Source organism: Colletotrichum karsti (assembly GCF_011947395.1).
Source record: "Colletotrichum karsti strain CkLH20 chromosome Unknown Scaffold5, whole genome shotgun sequence".
Taxonomy (NCBI): domain Eukaryota; kingdom Fungi; phylum Ascomycota; class Sordariomycetes; order Glomerellales; family Glomerellaceae; genus Colletotrichum; species Colletotrichum karsti.
The window spans coordinates 1,113,541-1,135,219 of record NW_024065905.1 but is presented as its reverse complement, the minus strand read 5'-3'; the positions used below and the strand labels follow the sequence as shown (position 1 = coordinate 1,135,219).

The 21,679-nt window shown below is 55.4% G+C and overlaps 6 protein-coding genes across 6 annotated transcripts; 1 reads left to right on the top strand and 5 right to left on the bottom strand.

The window, feature by feature from the left end:
• Nucleotides 1-856: 856 nt before the first annotated feature.
• CkaCkLH20_02346 (protein phosphatase 2c) lies at nt 857-2,413 on the top strand (the record flags this gene model as incomplete). Its single annotated transcript, XM_038885065.1, has 2 exons — nt 857-1,347; nt 1,399-2,413. The coding sequence occupies 2 exons, from the start codon at nt 857-859 to the stop codon at nt 2,411-2,413; spliced, it is 1,506 nt and encodes a 501-aa protein (XP_038749853.1).
• Nucleotides 2,414-2,914: 501 nt separating this feature from the next.
• Nucleotides 2,915-5,826, bottom strand: CkaCkLH20_02345 (uncharacterized protein; the record flags this gene model as incomplete). The annotated part of the gene is made up of 2 exons (XM_038885064.1): nt 2,915-5,629; nt 5,683-5,826. The coding sequence occupies 2 exons, from the start codon at nt 5,824-5,826 to the stop codon at nt 2,915-2,917; spliced, it is 2,859 nt and encodes a 952-aa protein (XP_038749852.1).
• A 690-nt stretch (nt 5,827-6,516) lies between these two features.
• On the bottom strand, nt 6,517-9,728 carry CkaCkLH20_02344 (RNA-dependent RNA polymerase; the record flags this gene model as incomplete). Its single annotated transcript, XM_038885063.1, has 3 exons — nt 6,517-7,622; nt 7,671-8,441; nt 8,531-9,728. The coding sequence occupies 3 exons, from the start codon at nt 9,726-9,728 to the stop codon at nt 6,517-6,519; spliced, it is 3,075 nt and encodes a 1,024-aa protein (XP_038749851.1).
• Nucleotides 9,729-10,726: 998 nt separating this feature from the next.
• Nucleotides 10,727-12,107, bottom strand: CkaCkLH20_02343 (salicylate hydroxylase (salicylate 1-monooxygenase); the record flags this gene model as incomplete). Its single annotated transcript, XM_038885062.1, has 2 exons — nt 10,727-11,804; nt 11,854-12,107. 2 exons carry the CDS (start codon nt 12,105-12,107, stop codon nt 10,727-10,729), a joined length of 1,332 nt encoding a protein of 443 aa, XP_038749850.1.
• An 824-nt stretch (nt 12,108-12,931) lies between these two features.
• CkaCkLH20_02342 (uncharacterized protein) lies at nt 12,932-15,408 on the bottom strand (the record flags this gene model as incomplete). Its single annotated transcript, XM_038885061.1, has 3 exons — nt 12,932-14,047; nt 14,106-14,567; nt 14,626-15,408. 3 exons carry the CDS (start codon nt 15,406-15,408, stop codon nt 12,932-12,934), a joined length of 2,361 nt encoding a protein of 786 aa, XP_038749849.1.
• A 2,081-nt stretch (nt 15,409-17,489) lies between these two features.
• CkaCkLH20_02341 (zn 2cys6 transcription factor) lies at nt 17,490-19,139 on the bottom strand (the record flags this gene model as incomplete). Its single annotated transcript, XM_038885060.1, has 1 exon — nt 17,490-19,139. The coding sequence occupies one exon, from the start codon at nt 19,137-19,139 to the stop codon at nt 17,490-17,492; it is 1,650 nt and encodes a 549-aa protein (XP_038749848.1).
• Nucleotides 19,140-21,679: the final 2,540 nt, after the last annotated feature.

Here is a 21,679-nt window from a genome sequence, read left to right as displayed (position 1 = left end):
GAGTTATCAGGATTTAGGACTTAAATGACATAGCAGTTCATCGTGAATTCAGGAAGCGCCGACGGATCAGTTATCGAGGAACCGCACCTCTGGCAGAATGATGGATCATGCTGTAAGCCACGCATAGCTACGGGCTTTAATAAGATTTATCATGACTTAGAAACATGTCGTATCTGTCCGTTTCATGGGTAGAATAAAAGTGAATGTGAATTCACTCGTAAGGTCGACCTATTTACTCGGTGGCTGTTGCCATAGCGCCAGTTGTTACACAAGGCGCCGTTGTGAGGTTTCACAGCGGATAACCCCATTTCCGCGTCACCAACCATCAAATTTGACATCTAATTTCATCAACGATGGAAAAATAAGAATTCATTCACAGCCGTGCCTCTGTCCTTGACTGAGCAATTCACCTCTCATGATTTCCCCTCATTCACCAAGTGAGATGAGTGAGATGAGTGATGAATGATTCGCTACCTAGCGGTCCGTGCCGTAGCCCGGCACCTAAATGTGGCTGGGGAAAGTGCCCCGTAACCGCCGGGGCGGTAACACGCGATCACCTGCCACAAAATCTCACCTTTGAATCTCCCGTCTTACCTCAGACGCATGAAAACACCGTTTCGTTCTGCTTGAGCAAGGGGTCGACTTCGCTTTGTTTTCTTTCCAAACGGCTTACCGCCAGGTTCTTCTGCCGCTTATCCTTAAACCTACGACGTCTCCTTCGACTTCTCACGTCGCCGTGCACCACTTCCAGCTTCATCACCACTTCAAGTTCCATCCCTCGCCAAGCCGTTCGCCAAAGGGAGAGAGAGAGATCCTTGCCTTTTTTCCACAACCAGAGAGCTGCGCTGCAATCATGATGCAGCGCGCTGCATGCCGACCCATCGGAGCCGGCCTCCGCCTCTGTCAGGGTGCTGTCCAAGCCCGCACAGTACCGCGTTGGGCGCGTCACAACTCGACCGCTCGTCCCTCCGTCCGTCCACCCGGTCCGAGTGAGAAGCCTTCCCGTGCGCCACAGACTATCCTGGCCTTGGTTTCTGTCGCGGGTGGCTTTGGGCTGGCTCACTGGCTTGACGACGGCTCCGGCGTCATCCCGAGACTCGGATCCGGGCCTGTTGATTTGGACGCTCTCACCGTATCTCCTGTTGGCGCCGGCAGCTTTGGAGAAGCTGACGCGAAGCTTCGCCAAGATGTCTTTGTCGGCTCTTTCACGGCCGAGGGAAAGAAAACCCACGTCCACGCTGCCAGAGTCGCCAGCAACCACCCCGTTGAAGACATGATGGCGTATGGCCTGGCTCCTGGTGTCGGTAAATCCGAGACGCTTCTCAACGGCGTCTACGACGGCCATGCGTGAGTCTACTTGTGAAATTCTCTACTTCATTGTTTCTGACTCTCAAATAGCGGATGGGCGACCTCAGTTCTTCTCAAAGAGGCCTTGATTCCCGCCGTATCAGCCGCCATTCGACAACTTCCCAAGGGCGCCCCAGAAAGCACAATCGATGAGACCATCATCAAGGCCTTCACCAATCTTGACGATCTCATCTTCTCCCGCGCCAAAAAGGCGGTCGACGGCCTCAAAGCCGGCATCTACGAGACCGCCGACTCTCGCGTGACCGCCGCCCTCGCCCCCGTCATCGCCGGCTCCTGCGCCCTCCTCTCCATCTTCGACCCCGCGACCTCGACCCTCCGCGTCGCCTGCACCGGCGACTCCCGCGCCGTTCTCGGATCCATGCCCGCCGGCGCCGCCAACTTCACGGCCCTCGAGCTCTCCAAGGACCAGAACGGCCGCAACCAGGACGAGTTCGAAAGGCTCGCCAAGGAGCACCCCGGCGAGGAGGCCGACATGATCGATCCCAAGTCGGGACGCCTGTTCGGCATCGCCGTCACCCGCGCCTTCGGCGACCACCGCTGGAAGTGGGACAACGACTTCATCACGCACGTCCACGACCACTTCTGGGGCTCGAGCCCGCGCCCCAAGACCAAGACGGGACCGTACATGACGGCGGCGCCCGTCGTCACGACGACCAAGATCGAGGGCCCCTCCTTCGTCATCCTCGCCTCGGACGGCCTCTGGGACCACATCTCGTCCGCGAACGCCGTCGAGTGCGTCTCGCGGTGGATCGCGGCGAAGAAGGCCGGCAAGACGACGCCCAAGGACAAGCTCGCCGCCGGCCCCGGCCAGAAGAGCGAGCTCGACATGCAGTACGGCTGGCCCAACTGGGCGGCCAAGCCCGAGAACTTCGTCGTCGAGGACATGGACAACGCCGCCGTCCACCTGATCAAGAACGCGCTCGGGGGCGCCCGGCGGTCTCTGTTCACCGGCGCCGCGCTGGCGTATCCCCCCATCGCGAGGAACGTCAGGGATGATGTCACGGTGCAGGTCATTTTCTTCCAGGATCCCGCCAAGATGGGTTGAGGTTTCACGGTTTCGTGTTCATGGTCTGGCGTTAAGGGTGGTGGGCGTTACATCTGTGCACTTCAGCTGTGGGATTGCCGTCTTCGTCTGTCTAGAGGTGCCGAGGGCACTTCAATATACTTGGTTTTGCAAAATGAAGAAAGTTCAATCCAAAGTAACAGAAAGTAGAAGAACAGTAAAACAAATCACAATTCAGGGCACTTCAGACTTACTAATCGAATGAATTTTACCTACAGGTAACTCTAGTCTTGTCGGCATTTACATCGACAAGTTCGTAGCTATCCTTGGTGTCAACACCGCACTACCAAAATCCCCGAGCCCGTATTCAATAAAACACTTCTACAAAGGCATGTGAACATACTCCGAGCGGAACCTCGGGGTGAGAATCACTGGTCTCCCGAGTAAGCTCGTCGAAGGCTCATTCCCGGATTTCAAATGCTCCAGTCCTCCATGACAATAAACTCCTCTCCAGCCACATCATAAAAGTCGACGACCACCATGTCACGAGCAATCGTCATACTCGTCGTCGTCAAGCTGGTATTGCTCAACCGTCTCGTAGTCAAACAAATCCAAGTTCGGCACCTCGTCATCGGCGAAGTCGGCATCGAAGTCCGACTCCTCGTTCTCGCGATGAGCGAAGTGCCCTTCCTGGATCTCGGAGTCAGCTTCCTCGACCTTCTCCACGTCGGTTTCCTCAATCTTCTTCTCAATATCGGCTTCCTCGGTCTTCTCCTTCTCGTCCTTGACATCCTTGACGAAGTTCGCAACGTTGCTCTCCACATCGGGCTTTGCAGACTCCACCTCGTCGCCCTTCACGTTCGCAGTGACGGGGACGGGCGTAGTGATCGAAACACCCGTGGCAGGCTCGGCGGGCGGGAGATACACGTGAGGAACGGGCCAGGACGGCGAATCGTGCCACCACTGGGGGTAAGGGGTAGGGAAACGAGGAGGGGGAGAGCGAGAGACAGGCCGGGGCGACGGATTCAGACAAAAGGGCGAAGGGGTAGGAGAAAAAGAAAGGGGAGAGCAATGGATGGCTGAGGCAGGCGAACCCAAACAGTCGTCCATGTCCCATATACAGGAAGGGGTGAGAACATGAGAAGGAGGAGAGAAAGGGGCGGGCCGGGGCGGCAAATCCGTAGAATCGCCCGGCATGCGGGAAAGGTCAGGAACAGAAGAAGGGGAGTTGCAAGCGGTGTCGACGACATCCAGATCAAAAGCCTGCGTCTGCTCCTCTACCTTCTTCTCCAACCTGTTCACCGTAGCCGAGGCCCTGTCCAGGTCCGCCTGTACGGCCTTGACGCTCGCCGCGGTGGAGAGGTGCCAGTCGCGCACCTTGGTGATCAGATCCCGGTACGCCTTGTCCAAGTCGAACTTGGCCTCGGGCTGCGGCTTCTTCGGCTCCTGGAGGGGCGTCGGCCGGGTGTCGGACAAGCCGGGAACCGGGCTCGGTGGGTATGTCTTGCGATCGTCGTTACGGTTGGCACTGTAAACGTAGGTTTGAGTAGTGCGCTTGTTCGAATTGTTCGAAGAGCCGGCAAAGTGAGGCTGTAAATCGTGGGCGGAATAGGGTAGAAGAGAGTAGGGTTGAACCGTGTTGTAAGGACTCATGAGGTATTCACGAGCGAGCGACGGTATATCCATGAGGGTTCCGACTGGCGATCCGGGGGTTTCGGCGTTGATTGATTGAGGACTGTCGAACGGTTGAGTGCCGAGGGGCTCAATGTCGTAGGAAGTCGCGGGAGTGTTGTAGGATTCGGGCTTTAAAGGTTGAGTATCGTAGGGTCGAGTATTGAAGGTGTACATATTGTCATCAACACGGAACTCTGCAAAAGATCCATATGCGCCCTTTGTGTCTTTGCTCATAGGCTTCGGCGCAAATCTCTGCCTGGATTGTAGTGAACACTCGTAACACTCACAACCAGCGATGACGCCGGCAGACGAGTGATCGGTCTCGATCTTGGCCTTTCGGTCCGTTGAGAAGACCTGGTCGGGGAAGAAGGTTATGGAGGTCGGCATGCGGGCGTCGGCCTCGATCTTGTCGAAGTTCTTCACCCTCTCAATATTGCGAGCCTCTGCCCGCTGCTGCTGTTGCTGCTGATCCTCCTCCGACGGCAAGATAAACGCTTCCAGATTCCTGGGCGACCCGGTCGGAGGACGTTGCAATGTGCTGCCGACGGGGTGGAGAGGGCGGACAGTTGTGACATTGTCCTTCTCCCATTGCTCAAAAGCGGCAGAGGTCCGCGGAGTCTGAGGCCCGGGTAAAGCGTCATCGTCGGCCGTGAGTCGATCTTCAGGAAGTAACGGAAAGTAGGTTATGGTTGCTTCCTTTGCGTCCAGTTCTTGGAATCGATCCGGCTCGGCCTTCGACTCGGCCTTTGACTGAGCATCCGTCTTTCGCTCAGGCTCTCGATTGTCGACAGGAGGGACGACGGCCTGCAAATCTTGCAGTTCCACTTCCTCAGGCTGTGCCGAAGCACCAGCCTCCTCGGCCTTCTTCTCGACGTCCTTCTTGGGGTCCTGAGGCGGCCAGACACCAGCAGCGGTAAGCATCTTCTCAATCTTCTTCATCCGCGCCGTACGCTCCTCCTCATCATCATCGATGAGCTCCCAGCCCATCTTTCTCTTCTCACGCTGCTTGTTGTACCAGTCCAGCGCCTTGAGCTTCATCCCTTCCGTGGGGCTCAGGGCGAACCTAGCGGCGTGGCCCAGCCAGGGGAAGAGGGCGAGGACCTCGGTCTCGACGGCCTTCTCGATCTCGGCCTGTTCTTCGAGCGCGTCCCTCCGGTCCTCTCTTATTCTCGCAAGCCGTATTCGGCGCGCCCTATCTATCCGGGATTCGGCGCTCGCCGAAATATCCCGTCCCAGATTAGGCATATTGAGCGGTGAGTTCGAAGAGCCGTTTATCGACGGGATGCTTGCTGCGAATAGCTTCGGGCCGGTCTTCGTGTTTCTGCTCTCTTCGAGCATACGCTTACGCTTGCGCTCGATATTTTTCTCCTTTAGTTTCTGAAGCTCTTCCCGTTGCCGCCGTTTGGCCAAGCAATCCTGCACCCACTTCTCCTGTTCCGGGAGGTACTTGCCCCTGTAACTCTCGTTGTCGACGGGCGCGATGCTTTCGTTTCCTTGCGTGTTCGGGGAGGACGACGAACCGACATCGAAAGGCGCTGTTGTCGAAGAGGCAACGGGCGTCGGTTCCTGGTTGGGAATTTTCAACTGCTTTCAATTAGCTTGCGCTGTAACTGGCGGTCGCTCACGGCCGTTCGAACCTTGGGCATCTCCTTAAGCTCTCGAGACTCCGCCATGGGACGCTTCTGCTTCTCGAGTCTGGCCTCCTCGTCACTTTCCATTCTCGCCTTGAGGGCCGAAACGGCGTCGGGGATGGTAAGATCCACCGTGCTTTTGTTCCCCATGGTGGAATTGGGAGAGGCTCTTGACGAGGACGCAGAGGCGTTCGCGGTATTGGTAACCCCAGTCACTGGAGCTGACGTAGGTCTGAGTTGGAAATTCGGGTGTCGCAGGTTCGCCCGCGAGGTGTGCTTGTCTTGGAGAGGCATCTTTTATTGTACTTAGATTGAGCTCGTAAATACAAAATCAGAAGATGAAGATGTACAAAAAGGAGAGAGAGGGGGGGCGAATGGGGTGTCAAGCGTCTACCTTTTATAATTATTGAACGCCGCCCGCCTCATTTATCGTTTCTGAGAAATCAAGCTTTTCATTTTGGACGCCTTGCGGACACAGTTCAAGACTTTTCTGTTCAATGGTCATCTGCTCCATAAATCAACCCTCGTGGTTTATTTGCCACTGGGACAGACACGGTCAAGCAGATCAAAAGGGACTCGTAAAGACCATCAATGTCAAGGGCAAACCCAGAGTCTATTCTCAAGCACCCACACAACACCACGATGGTGCCAAATCTCGCCCGAAGTAAAACGAAAGGGTATCCACGCAAAACGCTCAAAAGGAAATTCCATCATTTGATCCACCTTTCCATATGAGAGAACAGAGATGCTTCAGCCTCGGAAACTCCTCAGGGACAGTGGAGCGCCCAGGCAGTAGCCTGGGCGACTTTTGTGAAAAGACATAGGGGGTGTATCAGAGAACTACTTGTCTTTTCTGAGATACTTGGACAAGTCCGGGCTCGGCGGCACGTCGTGATTCTTGAAGTTGGAGACGATAGAAGGCTCCCAGCAAACCCAAGCTTTGTCTCCGTCATAGTCGCCGCCCGATAGCTTATCGGCGAGCGGGACATTCCCTTTCGCCGAGAAGACGATGACGTCCTTCAGCGCATGCAGCTCTGGCTTGAACACTGCTTTGACTCGCTGGACGTCACTCACAAAGTGCGCCGGAGAGCGTGCAACGAGGACGTCACATGCATGAAGCATGGAATCAGAAAAGGATTCGGTTTGGAACTTGGACGAAAAGCACAGGTGCACTTCGTTCTCTTCCAGGATGCCCGAAAAGTCAACCACCATGAAGAAGTAAGCCGAGTTGGGGATTTTGATGCTCATCTTCTTCTTCAGATTCTCGCATTTTGTCCGTCGAAGGTTCCATGCTATGTCTTGCAAATACTTTTGCTGTGAAGGCTCGAAGCCACCATCGATCAAAACGTTCATCGTCTCTTCGGATGAGTCAGGCAGGCCAGCTAAAAAGGGCACCCGGTTGTTGGCGAGGCGCTGCCTTCTGCTCAGCGAGTTTTCGTTGACCCACAGTCGGAATTGCACCGGGTACTTCATGGCGCTTTTCTGGCCCTCCAGTTCGCGGTTGAGTTCATCCACAAGGTTATCTGCAATAGCCTGCCTCATGGCGCGTTTGTCGATGGCACGGTCTTCAAGAACAGGCAAGAACTGCACATTCAGACTTGCGGACCGGGGCTCTACGGCGTGAGCTCGGACTTCAAGGGTTCGATGTTCTGGATCAAGGAAGTCGCAGATCCATTTCCGTTGAGATGGCCAAGTTTCTATCCAAAGATCGTCTACCGTGTCTTGAACATCTATAATCCACATGCCTTTGGCCGGGCCTAATCGTCCCTGTATGGCGGAAGGGACGTCAGCAAGGCCCAAGACATCTTTGATCTTTCGCGCAAGTAGCCGCGACATGCGTCCGATGCCATCATTCATGACTTTGCCTGTGGGCGACAACATGTCTTCGTCCTGGTGTCGTATCTGGGTCCTGTCAAGGACGACCACCGGAGTCGTCTTACTGAGTCCTGGAGTTGTTAGCTATACGAAGCCGATCAAGGATCTTTGCACCCTACCGAGCTGAATACGAGCAAACAGCTTCAGATATGGTTGGGAGACGTTGCTGTCCAGTTGCAAAAGCCAGTCCAGCATGTCCCGGACTTCCAACTTGACCCTTAGCTCGCGGGGGTTATCCAGGGACCCGGCGCCAATTGGAAGAGCTGCATGAAAGTTGTTTCCATTCTCCGCGAATAGACTCAGTCTTTCTTGGAAGACGGGCTTCGGGTCGGGGCCAAGGCTCACGTTGGTCTGAGGCTTCTTGTGCCCGGCATCTCTGGCGTAAAAGGCTCGCCACAGCCTGCCGGCGAGATAGTGGAGCCTTGAGGTAAACCAGCTGACGACCTCCTGCGACACCTCAGGACTACTGATCGGCTTTTCCCACGAGTTTGGTGAAGGAATCACGAGCTCCAAGAAGCGATCAGAGCCAAAGTGGCGGTGTAGACGGCAGCCTTGGTCTAGAGCGATCGGATTCATCGTTAGAGAAAACATCGGGCCTGATTTCTTCTTAGACTGGCTGAGAGAGGCTGTAAAAGTAACGTGCTGACCGCGAGGAGACTTGAATCCGCTCAAACCCGCAGTCCAAGCATCATTGGTAGGTCGCTCGGGAAATGCCTTGCCGGCAAAAGAAGGATGTGCTAGGAGTGTCTTCCACAGATTGCTATAATTGATCCAAGCCTCGTCATATTTCATGACCACCTCGCCAAGATCGACGCCGCAGTGAAGAGCAATACGTGTGATCTCCCACGCAATGGCGAAGGGAGCCCGATTGAGCCAGGCCGGAAATCTGGCTGGTGACTTATCAGTATAAAAGCAAGGAGGCTATGATTCTCGTGGCATAGACGAGGCTGCAATTAGGGGAAGAGGTCCAAAGACTCACGCCAGGTAGCGTCGAGCCGCGATAGAAGAAGTACCGGCTCGGATCGCTTGAGTGGACTCGATATAGGCTGATACAGTGCCGAATCATCAATGCCTGAGATCTCTGAATAGATGGTGGTCAGGCCAGGAGAGCTGCCGCCAGCCGGCGTTGGTACGTAGCCTAGAGGTTGAGTGAGGCCTGGAGGATGGGTATAAAGTCTCGAAGAAGTTTCTGCTTCGTGCTCAGTGAAAGATACGTTGAGGGCATCAAGATGGCCCGAAGATGCCGGGAAGAGGTCTTGCGACTGGGACGACTTGGGCTCCTGCGAAGGCGCGAATCTTCTCTTTGTCTCGGCGCTTGGGGCCGGTACTGTGTCCTGAGTGCTTGGAAGTGGCCCTTTCGCAACGGAAAAGATCGAAGCGTGACTGGTACTGGCCGACGTTGCAAATGAAGGGCCTGCAAATGAAGGATTGCCGTAAACACTTTGCCGCATTGATTGAAGGGTACGGGGTGGGATGAAGGATGTTGGATGTCTCTGGCTAGCCTGGTTGATCGTCGAGAATTGGGCTGAGAGCAACTTGGGCTTGGCGGATCTCGAACGGCTTGGGACCTTGTCGAGAGCATCGGCAATGACTTCGTCGACATCTTCGCCGTCTGGAGGGCTGGCCTTGACTCTCTTCGGTGAGTCCTTCTTGCCATCATCCTGCGGTCTTTTCTTGGGTTTCGGACCCTCGATAGAAGGGTAGACGGCTGGAACGCTTTTGGCGCGTGCAAATGTCCTTGGCCTTTCATTGGGGTCCGCGCGCTCGAGGACGCTAAGCAGTACTTCTTGCAGGTCCAGCACCTCGCCTGGGGACGCAGCCTTGGGTGGCTGTGGTGTTGCTGGGCCAGATTCGTCATAGCAATCGGTCAAGCGGATCCATTTCTGGCTTGCGGCACGAGCTTCCATGTGGAAAGAGTGCAATATCTTATCAATCATCGGGCTGGGCTGACGGCAATGGTATGTGATGTCGCTGACGATCTTGCTACTGCGGGCAAAGGCAGGATCGTGTTTGCGGCGGTTCGAGATCTTGAGGGGTGTGAGGGTGACATCGGGGATTTCGATAGCAAGGTTATAGTCGCGATTCAGCTTCTCGATGGTCTCGTTCACTCGCTCGTTTTGTTTCGACTTCTTGGGCGTCCTCGGGACAGACTGTGCCGTCTTGGTTTGCGGTGCCATGATGCGATTGGCGATCTGTAAGGCAGATGTTACGACTTGACCTGAAGACCCATGCACGCTAGAGAACATACCTTGTATGCTGTGGAAATACCAGGCAGCCCGAATGATCATGATGCCAGACCTGGAGACACCAAAGGGTAGGAAAGCTGTGCCATATCGAGAGGCGCAAACGACAGACGAGGACGTTTGGCCGTCGGGCGCAACGGCGGGAGAACGGCGGGGTAATTGGCAGCCGACGCGAATGCCACGGGATGGTCACACAAGATGCGACTTGGACGAAATATGGAAGAAGAAAGCAATCCAAGTATTTCCTGCTCGAAATGCAGCCTCCCGATGCCTCGCAAGGGGGAAAAGAGCGGCTGTGACGAGACGAAACGAGACAAGAAGGAGCTTGGGGAAGCAAAGGTACAAGGTACATCCCGCTATCAGCTTGCAGGAAACGGCGGGAAGGGACGACAGAAAGCGCACCATCAGACGGGAAGGCGCAGGTGGGGGCTGCGCGAGTTCTTTCATTGGCTGGAAAGCACGGGCCCAGCGGGAGAGGCGGTTAGCTCGGAGCGATGGAAAAATGATGTGCCATTGGCCAATCAATGGGGTATGTGAAGCCCCACCCCAGCGATTAAGCACAGACCACTCACTACCTGGAATTCTCATATGAGCGCTCACTCATCAACACCTCAGCTCATCCTTGAGCAAACATGAAGACTCATTGAGATATGAGTCTTATTTATCATCTTTCGCGAGGAGAATCTGGTTTCTTTAATTACTGGTTAATTTAAGCTTTATGCGGCTGTAATTGATGCAACCGACCCTCTTGCACCGCCGCTGTCTATCACCCACGCTCTTCTCATTCACTACTCTTTACTCAGGAAAGATGAAATTGAGATGCGCTTGCTTATCGCAGTGAGAGTAGCTTATACAAAATACACGGACATGATGGGTCAATCGGTTTCGTCAGTAAGCATGTGTGAGTATTCTACTGGTGATCATCTACGAGTCTAGAGTCGGCTCTCTATCTGTACCGAAGTCGATTCCGCTTTCCTCAACTCACTCGCCTTCTCATCAGCCAGCACCTGTCTGAAAACCGCCTCAACATCATGCTCGTGAATCCAAACAGGCTCAACACGATTCTTCATCCGCGCCCGCAGCTCCTCATCCGTCTCAGTCTTTCCTACCCTCTCCACCTTCTTGGCATTCGTCGAGTGCACTGTGTCGAGAACTCGGTCTGTGTGCGCCTTTCTCGTCTTCTCGTACAGCCTCAAGACCCTCTGAATGTCACCCGCTGATGGGAGTTCCGTCGCATCGGTAGGGAACACATGCTTGATCGCCGTCGCGAAAGCCCACGCATCGTCAATAGCAAGACTGCCGCCCGCAGCAAACGCACCACCGTGAGCATGCGCCGCATCGCCAGCAAACGTCACCCTACCCTCTCCAAGGACCCAGCTGTCCAACCCGTGCGCGCTCGCATTAGGGTAAACCTTCAAGGAATCCGCCGGCGTAGCATCGATGATCTCCCTCACCAGCCGATGCCAGTCCTTGTAGTGCTCCTTGAGCAGATTCACATCGCTGTCCGTGTTCCACACCGTGTCCTTGTACAACGCGTCCTTCGCATCCGGATCGCTCTGGTGCGAGGCGACGATGCAGAACAAATCTCGACCCAGCTTCGACATGAACCACGTCCGGTCGACGCCCCACCAGTGTTCCGCCTCGTCCGGGATGTCGGGAATATGGGCAAGGTGCGAGATGGGGTAGACGGCGCGGAAGGCCGTCCATCCGGTCCACTTCGACCGAGACGACGGCACGTAGAAGCTCCGCACGCCGGAGTGGATGCCGTCCGCGCCGAGAAGGACATCCGCCTCGATGAAGGTGCCGTCGGTGAAAGTGATTGTCAGCTTCCGCGTGGACTGGTCGTTCTCGATCTCACGGAACGCTTTGTTGAGATGAATTTGCGAAGGCTCGATGTGCTTGAGCAGAGCCTGCTGCAAGTGCGGCCTGTGGAAGCGAGCCGTCTTATGACGGGGCTCAACGTCACCATGATGCTCGTCAGTCGAGACAATCTCGCCCGTTTTGTAGTGTCTACCGCATATCAGATTATGTTGTGCAAATCAGAAACAGACTCACTCACCGATAGATCATGGGATAACCTGACTTATTGCGAAAAGCAATTTCATCATCAAGCGCATTCTTGATGCCGAGTTTCTCCAACGTTCTTAAACCATTTGGCCCCAGGGCAATCGATGCGCCGACTTCTCGCAGCTCTTTGGCCTTGTCATAGATCTGAACGTTGATGCTGGGATGGTCCTTCAGTGCGATAGCCGCCGTCAAACCGGCGATACCCGCGCCGATGATGGCGACCTGAAGTTGCTGGCTAGTTCCCATGGTGAAGGTTTTGATAAACTTTCAGCTGTAGAGAGCACATCACACGAATGCAAGACACGCCCGCGCAAAATGGGCCTCACTCCCTTATCAACACCCCGGAGTCCCTGGGGCGCATCGGCTCCGGCTGGAGATGACTTGCGCTTCGGTGGGTCGGGGCCGAACCCGGCGTGACGCCATCTAGACCTTGAATGGTGATACCGTGTCAGACACCCCGCACCGAACCCTCTGGCGACCAACGCCGAGCCTGTTTCCCGCTGATGATGGACTGTAGATAAGAAACCTGCATGTGCAGAATCGCTCGCAGCCAATCCTGAAGCAGGGTATGATCTCGCATCATCGCAATCCACAATGAAGACACGAATGTGGCATGTTTCACGCCCTTTGGAGAAATCTTTGTCGGGCGTGTTCCGACGTAAGGTTATTTGTGGTAAGCAGAGTTATCCGTGGTAACCTAATGCTTGCAGACTTGGGATCGGATGAGCCTCACAATTTGGCAATGCCCTCAACCTAGTGTTACTTGACTATGTGCGAGAAACATCCTCGATATTTTACTACTTATCAATCATCTGAGAATTAGATCAACGCTTCAAACACACAGAAGCCATGATAATTCTTCCTTGCATCTAACCTGCTTTGTAATTTATGACAATTTCATGCTGTACGTTAGTTATCCACCGACATTTGGGGTGAGAAAGTGAGGGTCCAGTGAACGAATCGCGGCTTTCGCGTCGAAAAGCTGAAGGTACTGCGATGTACTTCATCTAAATTCGAGAATTCATATATTGCAACTCAACCATATCGCTGCTTCCGGCAGTCGATGTCCTCTAGTCGAGGTAATTCGGAAAAGCCAACCCATCCGTCTGGAACTCCGACATCAACGTGCTCCAGTCCGGGAAATCCTGCATGACGCTGTTCCAATCCATGTTGTCAACGCCATTCATCCCATCCAGGCCAGTTTCCACCCCTTCGATCTCCGACCTTTCGTCAGTAGCCCCAGGCGTGGGATACACCTCCTTTTCCTTCTCACCGCCGCCCCCAGCAGCATTCACACCTTGACGAATCGCCACAGCCTTGGCCCTCAAAGCCTCCAACACCGTCATCTTCGCCGCAGGCCCGGAGCCCGTGCCGACATACCTCGCGTTATCCAAAGCAATCTCTACCGCCCTCCACGCCCTTTCAACATTCGGCCCCTCCGGTTTGACGCAAAGATGCCACAAGGCGTAGAGAATCATGTGGAACTGCGGATACGCGCGCATCGACCAGCGGTACGGCCGCAGCAGCTCGTCAGACGCGAGGCTCATCCCGGCCTCGAGTATCTCCAGCGCCTGGTTCAGGTTCTCCTCGGTCGCGAAGGACTCGCGCGCCTCCGGGTGTTCGAGGTTGAGCCACTGCTGCCTCGTGACGAGGTCGACCTTGCGGATGATGAACCGCGCCACGAGCAGCGTCTGCCGCTGGTGCGGGATCACGGGGTTGCAGTGCCGCAGGAACCCTTCGGCGTAGTCCCGCAGGTCGTTTACGATTTTCTCGCGCACGGATTCCGGGACCGGCTTGTCCTTCCACTCGGAGGCGATCTCGGCGAGCTGGTGCCACGACCGGGCGATCTGGATGTTGATCAGGGCGAGCGTGATCTGCGTCCAGCCCGGCCGCGGCGGCGGGAGTTCCTTCATCTCGGGATAGAGGTCGTTGTCGTCGAGGTTGGAGGGGTAGTTCACGCCGATGGGGAAGCTGAAGCTGGTCGGGTTCTGGATGCCGTAATCCTCGGATGCCCTACCATCGCGAGCGACGAGGTGCCACCATAGTCGGCGGCGGATCTCGGATTCGAAGGGGGAGAGTCCGAATCGTGCGCCGTCGCGGTGCAGACCTATGGACTGGGCGGCTCGGATGGCTAGGCCGTTCAAGGTCCAGAGACCTCGGCCTGGGTTGTGTATTCGAAGAGCTGCCTAAAACAGCATGAACATGAGTACATACAGATGAGAGGCCGAAACAAGCTGAACTTACGAGATAGATAGCCAAAGCCTCCAGCAGCTTCACCGAAGGATGCTCGAGAAAGTCGGCCTTGGCAAATGCTTGCTCCAACCCGGTCTTGAAGCGGAGGAGGGCCGTGGGCTTATCTTCTCCGACGATTCTCTGCACCGTGTTCGCGTCCAATACAATCGTCGAGACGAAGAACACCGCGAACATGAGTGCCAGAGCCTCCAGGTGTGCGTTGGCCGGATCGTCTATTGCAGTGTAGATGAGGACCTCGGCCGTCGGGCGGTGGATGATCTTATTGCACGACTCAATGTTGTCGGTGTAGTTCCTCCACAGCTCGATCGCGCCCCATTTCGGGGGCAAGAGTTGTGTGAGGTCTTGTTTGAGGTCCGGCGTTGAGAGGATGCCCATGGGATTAAACGGCGATGGTGCCGCTTGCGGAGCGGGCTCGCTCCGGGGTGTTGTCAAGACTGACTGGATATCATGTTCCTGGAGCAAAGACTCAGCTAAAATCGTTCTGTTATGATCAGGATGGATGAGAACCTACCTCTTCAATGACCCTTGAGATGAGAACCTCATCAAAGTACTGACTCGACGTCCCTTTCCTCACCAGGATCTCATCGCCAGGGCTCTTCGCATACGACCCGGACGGCGGGGCCGTCGACGGCCGAGTCCAAGTTGACGCAGAAGGAGCAGGCGCAGGCGCCGGAGTCTCCCTGGTGGCCGATGATTCTCGGCCGCGGAAGAGCTGCTGCGATTGACCCACCCCGGCGACGAGCGTCTTCTCCAGGTCCGAGATCCGGCTCGCCACGTCGGCGATGGTCGTCTTTCGGACCCGGCGTATCGGCTGGCCCGCCTGCGGATAGAAGCAGGGGAACCCGCCGCGGGCGCAGGACGAGCACGGCGACTTCTTGTCGCACCGGATCTTGCGCCTGTGGCACAGGTTACATGACCGTTCTATCCTTCGGCCGCTGGCTGCCCCGGCCCCGATCCCGCTCCCGCTGGCGGTGGTGTTGTTACTGTTGGTGGTAGTAGTAGTAGGGTTATTGTTCTGTGATTGGCTCGCCGGCCGCGGCGTCTCGGGGCCTTCTGTCGGCGAGAGCCCCGAGCCTGTCGTCGGAGCGGAGGAGGAGTCCGGGCCCATGTCTTCGGCCTTTGGCAGTACTGCTTTGCTGGTGATGGCGGGCTTTGTCTTCCACACACCAACAGAACAAACTTGACGATATGTCTTGGCCTCCTTGCGAATCCAGATTCCGACTGGGGCTGAACGGCTTTCAGCAAATCGTGGTCCGGCTGGGAAGAAGGGTGAGCGGACTGAGACTATGTCCATGACCAGCATCCTTCGGCCTCGGCGTCATCTTCGCCGCCGAGGCCGAAAGCGCGACGTACCGACCCACGCGCCGCCGCAGGGTCTTCGGATTTAACAGAGAAAGAGTCGACTGAATCAGTCATCACTTCGATGATCCCTCCATCCCTCTTCCCTGAGAGGATAAAGCTGTTTGCGATCTGCGAGAACTCGTCGTCAGCGCTTGGAATGCCCGCTAAGACTTGCTCGTAGCGTGCTCGGAGCGCGCTCCGTCCGCTTGCGTCCGCGCCAACAAGCTTTGCTCTCTGGATTAAGCTTCCCCGTGGTCACCGAATGCGTCGAACACCTTGCATCTCGGGTCCTCCACGTGTCTGGCGTACTTCACAGTATTTTGGTTTTTCTGCTGATGGGCGAGAATCTGGACCCTTCTTCTCGTCCCGCGGTGGAAGATACCTGTTAACTCGCGCTTTGCTGTCTCCCACCGGCCAATTTGTCTTTTGATAAGGGTTGCAATGAACTGCCATTGACTATTCCTGGTTCAACGGTTTAACGGTTCATTCTGTCTTCCGGCGGGATTTCAATTCCGTGAACAAAAAACGACTCGGAGCAAAGGCCTGGCATCTCGGCACCACTTGCCCACCACCTAGATGCGTGCCACTAACGAGCATGGCTTGTCGACGATGAGCCCTCGCAATCGAATTAAGGTTCATCTTCCCAGGAACACCCAGATGTCACGGCAGGCCTCTTTTATCAAATCTCCGAGGGGAGATACGGAAGCAGGAGCGTGCCTCATCGCGAGTGGACGGGATCACCCCAACTCAGCACATGACTGTCGGGCCGCGCATCGTCGATTCTTCATCAAAAGCTGCGACCAACTCTTACCGATGGCTACCCCGTGCGTCAGGGACGTATTCATCGCTACCTGGACTATTGCGATGCCATCCTGCCCTTAAGCGACGGGGTTAATGTTGCGACGTTATCACGTAAAAAACAAAACCAAACGGTCACAGTAGCATCAACCCCCTCCTCAGCCGGTATGACCCGCGATGATAGAAAGAAAGTCGCCATTTCCTGCAACTTGTGTACACGGGTTTTGCCGTCGGACCGACCGCAAACACAGTAGATCCCAGCCACGGAAGATGAACCGCGAAATAGGAAGACGAGGACTCTTTGACCGAACTTGCTCCTTTTGTTTGTTCAAGAAATGTTTAAGCAACCAGATGACAGTCAGCGGGGAATAGGCATCATGTGAACTGAGACGCAAATCGCGAGGTCTACCCAGCTTGTGCCATGTGGTGCCATCCAATGCGGGACGGGTTCGAGTCGCTCTACACACTCTTTCCCACCGCGAAAGAACCTTCCCAAGGCGCTCATATGCCTCCATTTAGTCGCGTGTGGTGGGAAGGGTGAGCAGAGCAGCATAGGAAGAAAGTTTCCCGCCGCACATGGGCCGATTTCATGCGAAGTCTGGGCGCGACCAAGGTCCGATGCTGGCATGAAACTTACGTGCCACCATAGTCAATATCAACGTGCGGGAAGCTTCTTCTACGTCTAAGCGCATCGTGACAGTTGGGCATCAGAGCTGACTTCTGTGGCTTGCCAGAGTCCTTGACGTGTGGATTCAGTTGCGAGTCGACCAGATAGATGTATGAACAATTGAGTCTTTGATTGAGTGTTGAAACGAGAGAATGGTATCACATTTTCCTCCTCCCAGATTGAGTCGTCGCCGCTCGCTCATCCTCTCTCCCTCGAGCGGATATTCCAGACGTGAAACCTTCCCATCCGTGATCTCTAGAAAGAGACCGCCGTTTTCGGCTCTCAACACTACGACGGAAAACCCCGTCATAACCCATTTTCGCTTACCTCCTAGCAGATAACATGAACACACTGGGTAGACCCCCTGTTTCGTGCCGGGGTTCAAGTTTTCAAAACGAACAAAACGGTGCGATAGCAAGTAATCCTCATCTTGCTTCGACGAATCCCATCAGCCGTTACCATAAACAAAGTGATATCTGACCCTTCTCGCCTGGTTTAAAACATGTAGTCTTGGGAAAAAAATCATCTGATTGAATTGAACGAAAACAATGCCCTTGGTTCCGTCGGGCTCATACGCCCACCGATATCGGTGGGAGGTTCGGCACGTGGTCCAGCCAGGAAGTGCCGGGGTTGGCGTCTCTGGTATCCCACATGGCCTTGAGGAAAGCCTCCATGTTGTTCCGGTACTTGGTGTTGCTGCTGTCGATTAGGCACTTCATGGCCTCCATCGCCACAGCCTTCTCACCCGTGTCCCGGGCCTCGATGGCTGCGAGGGTATAGGGGAAGCTGGCGCAGCGCTGCGTGTCTTGCGACACGGTCAACGTCATCTTCAGGTCGGACATGATGCTCTTGGCCATGGCCGAGGCCATGTCGTCCTTCTCGCCAAACTTGTATCTCAGTCGGTGGATGAAGAGAAGCGCGGCCGTCTTGTATATACGGCTTTGGGCCAGCATGTGGATGACCTCGCCGGTGGTGAACCTATTCGTAAAATCCGGTGGGATATGCGGTTGCCACGCCTCGATCTCCTGCTCCACATCGTCCAGCGCCTGCTTCTGATCATCGACGTCGACCTCGTGGTAGAGGCTGTAGCTGATCCTGCTCAGTTCATACATGTGCTGTAATAGTGGCATGGAAACACCCAAATACGCGTCGACGTGGCCCTCCGCTGGGGGCGCAATGCCGCATACCGGGAGCTCGCGCTGCATCAAACATTCGTTGATGTCCACGGCCGTCATGAACACCAGGATGTAGTGTGTCCGTTCGCTCGAGATCAAGGATGTGCCGAGGAGATGACGGATGTGGCTGAGGACGTATCTGCGGACGGGCGCCGCACTTGTGCCGAGGGCCATGTTGGAGAAGTAGACGATGCCCAGCCCCAGACCGGCCCACGGCAGTAATTCCTCTCGCTTGAGTGTGGGCAGCGGACATGACCTGAGCTGCTCGACAGCCATCGCTCCTCGGTGGAGATTCGCCTCCGGATCGTACTCGCCTGTCTCCAAGCCCATCGTCGCAGCGAAGGCACTGTACATCGCAATGTAGGCGTCCTTGCCCTGGTCGAACATCGAGAACAGGTGCACCGTCATGTCGAGCTGCATGCTGTCCACGAATGTCGGCCCAATGAAGTACTGCATAAAGTTGGCCTTGTGTAACAGCCGTGATAACGAGTTCCTCTCTACGTGGTCCAGGCGGCCCAGCGTGCTGCCGAAGGGACTGAGGGAATCGAGAATCTTGGACGGCGGGCTGGAAGCAGAGTCGGACGAAGAGTCAGAGGAGGCGTCATCGGGCGGGCTTCCTACGCGGTTCGAGAGGGACGCTACATTGGATTTTCGAAGTTGTTTCGGGAACGGCGCCGGGCCCATACGGGCGACTGCCGATGTCGGTAACGTACTCGGTATCGTCGGCGACGTTGTCGTTGTTGTCGTCGTCGTTGTCGTCGATGCTATACTGGGCTTTCTAGGAATAGATGTCGGACATGGTGCGTTGCCATTGCCGCTGAGGCCCATGATCTTGCTCCGAATGGCGACCTTGGAGCGCCCCTTGACGGCGGAGCGAGGCACGGGGCGTACAAAGACGCAATCCCGGCCGTTCATGAGACAGCGGTCGCATTGCGGGTTACCTTCTGAGAAGGTGCATTTTGATTTCTGGTAGTAGCACGGCGCGCAAGCCTTTGCAACGGGCTGAACAGAGGTTAGTACTGGCGCGACGGAGGGGCTGGGCATGTGCCATGCTGAAGGAGTGATGCAAGGGTCAAGATCGAGTGAGGAGACACGACGATCTTGACACAAGACAACATCAATGACCTTGATGCTCGAAGAAACATCACATCACCATGCCTTTACGGGCGGCCGACGGAGATAGGCGATGACGGGAATCGCACGTAGGATCAACTCACCATTGTGAATCAGTGTCAGGTGGGGTAGGCCATTCGACGTGCTCCAACAGACAGAGTTCTGTGGGGGAACACAGTGACACAAGATCGGAAATCTGGGTCGAGATGGCTGCTGGCGGGTCGGGATGATTAATATTCTGGTCCGGGGCTTGAATCGCTGTCTCTCGTTTTCTGCTTTCCTTCTGGAGTCGAATTCCTTAGCTCGTATCGTCGTCGTCGTCGTGATCGTAGTCGTAGTAGGGAGATGTGTGGTGTGTGCGGTAGGACGGCGAGTACGAGTGTACGTATGGACCGTCGCGGGTAGCGTTAATCAGTAGCGTAAATGCCGAAGGAGTTAAGCAGTAGGCAAGGAGGAAAGTGGGATGTAGAAGATATGTTATGTCCTGGTTGAACACTGGGTACGAAGGAGTACTGTAGGGGGGCCTGGGAGGTGGAAATAAGCTTCGGGCATGGCGCGCATGGATTGATCGAGCTGTTAGGCTGTGGGAGCGGTCTGATCCATGGTGATCATGAAAAGATTGATGTTCGGTATCGGGACGGAGACTCGAGGTGTTTGGTCTGGTCTGGTCGGGGTGGTGGTGGTGCTCAAGTCAAGTATCTGTATCCGTATGCAGGTGCAGATACATGCATCCTGCAGCACCCCTTTTTGAGAAGAAAGAGCCTGACGAGGGGGAACCGGGGGTTGGATTTGGAGGGGACGGGGAAGCAGAGTGAGAGAAAGAAAGAGGTGTCGAGGCTCCAGGGAACGGAACGAACAATGAGTTGATGTGGGTGAAGAGACAAGGAACGGATTGGATTGAACTGGGGCGCTGGGGACGGGATGTACGTAGGATAGGGTACAAAAGTTGAATTAGGCAAAGACACCGCGAGCTGATGGGAGTGCTTGGCTTGAATGGCGGCTTGACGTTCAGCTAGAAGGATGATGAAGACGACAGAAAGGCAAGAAAGTCCGAGAGAACTAAGGGTCCCCGACTGCAACATAAGATGCTGGATGTACGTATGGGAAGTACAAGCTGCCAATGGTCATGTCCATGTACCCGAGCTAACAGCCTCCATTCCCCTCCCTCCCCCTCCATTATGCTCCCCTGGTACTCTCTTTACACTAGGGCGCACCTCGTCCATCATGAGAGTCGGTGGGTAGAAGACCGCATGCGGACATCGAAACTAGCGCCATGCTAAGTAGTTAAGGGCAATACATGCGCTCGTCCGTGCATTTTCTGAAGGAGAGCAACGAAGAGCCACAGCAGAGCAAAGGACACTCATCAAGAAGGATCCTACTAGTACTCTGTATGTACATCCAGAAGATGCCCCTCTTCTCCGAGCTCGAGGTGTTCTTCAGCAGAGGAGGTCATGGACGCTTTGCTTTGCTTCATCCTTCATCCAACGAACTTGCTTGCAACACTGCTGCCCCCCTGAAACGTCGCGGCGGTGCAGTCACAATGTGGGCACGCCCGTTGGGCAAGAAAAGTGGCCTGTTTTGACTTTTCCCATGCCTCTCGCACGGATGTTCACCTCGAGCAGACGGGACCAGAAGCGAGGGCAACATTGCGCTCTCAGAGAGGGGGCCCTGGGGTGGATGGATATGGGCAGTGGTGAAGAGTGAAGAGCCCGTGAAAGAACTGGGATTGGGCTCTCTGATTCCCTGAAAAAGGGACTGGGAAAGGGACTCGAACGTCGATGTGGTGGAGGCATTTTGGGCCCCTGGTTTCTGGGGGAGACCTGGAGATTGATGAAGATCAGATGGGCGGCTCGCTGTCCCGCTTGGAGGGCCTTTTTGTCCACGGTGATTTCAAAAAGACTGCCCACGCAGAATGGGCTTCTCCAGGGCGGTGTGACTCGAGACTGGTACAGAGCAGACAAGTAGAGCCTGGGCGCCGTTTTTCCTCAGCAGGGAGGCACCCAGTTTGCTGTTGGCACAGAGGCAGCTTGATGTCATGTCATCTCGATTGCATGTAGGGCACGAACTTTTTAAACTCGTTTCCTTACTGCTAGTTTGTTGCGTGTGTGGTGTGTCGATTCATGCTCGTACTTGAGTACACATCTTCGACGGGACTTGTCCAACGCGCTGGTACAATCTTATTCAGATGGGTCGCGAGCTGTGGCGCGCGGCCTCGATGTGAGCGCGATGTGAGAGCTCCATGGGCTCCTTGTCAGGCTCACACCTCGCTGGGCATAACACATGGCTAAAGGTGAGCGAGACCCCTGACGTGGCACCTCGGGGCTAGCTCCCGGGCCCGCGTCCGGGTTAGAGTGACAGAAGCCGGGGCAGAACTGGGCTGGAGGGTGAGCAGGGCGCAGGTGTGCTTGCTTTGTATTATGTGAACAATACGGTACGGTACTTACTTTGGCGGAAATGTGGCGTGGTGGCAG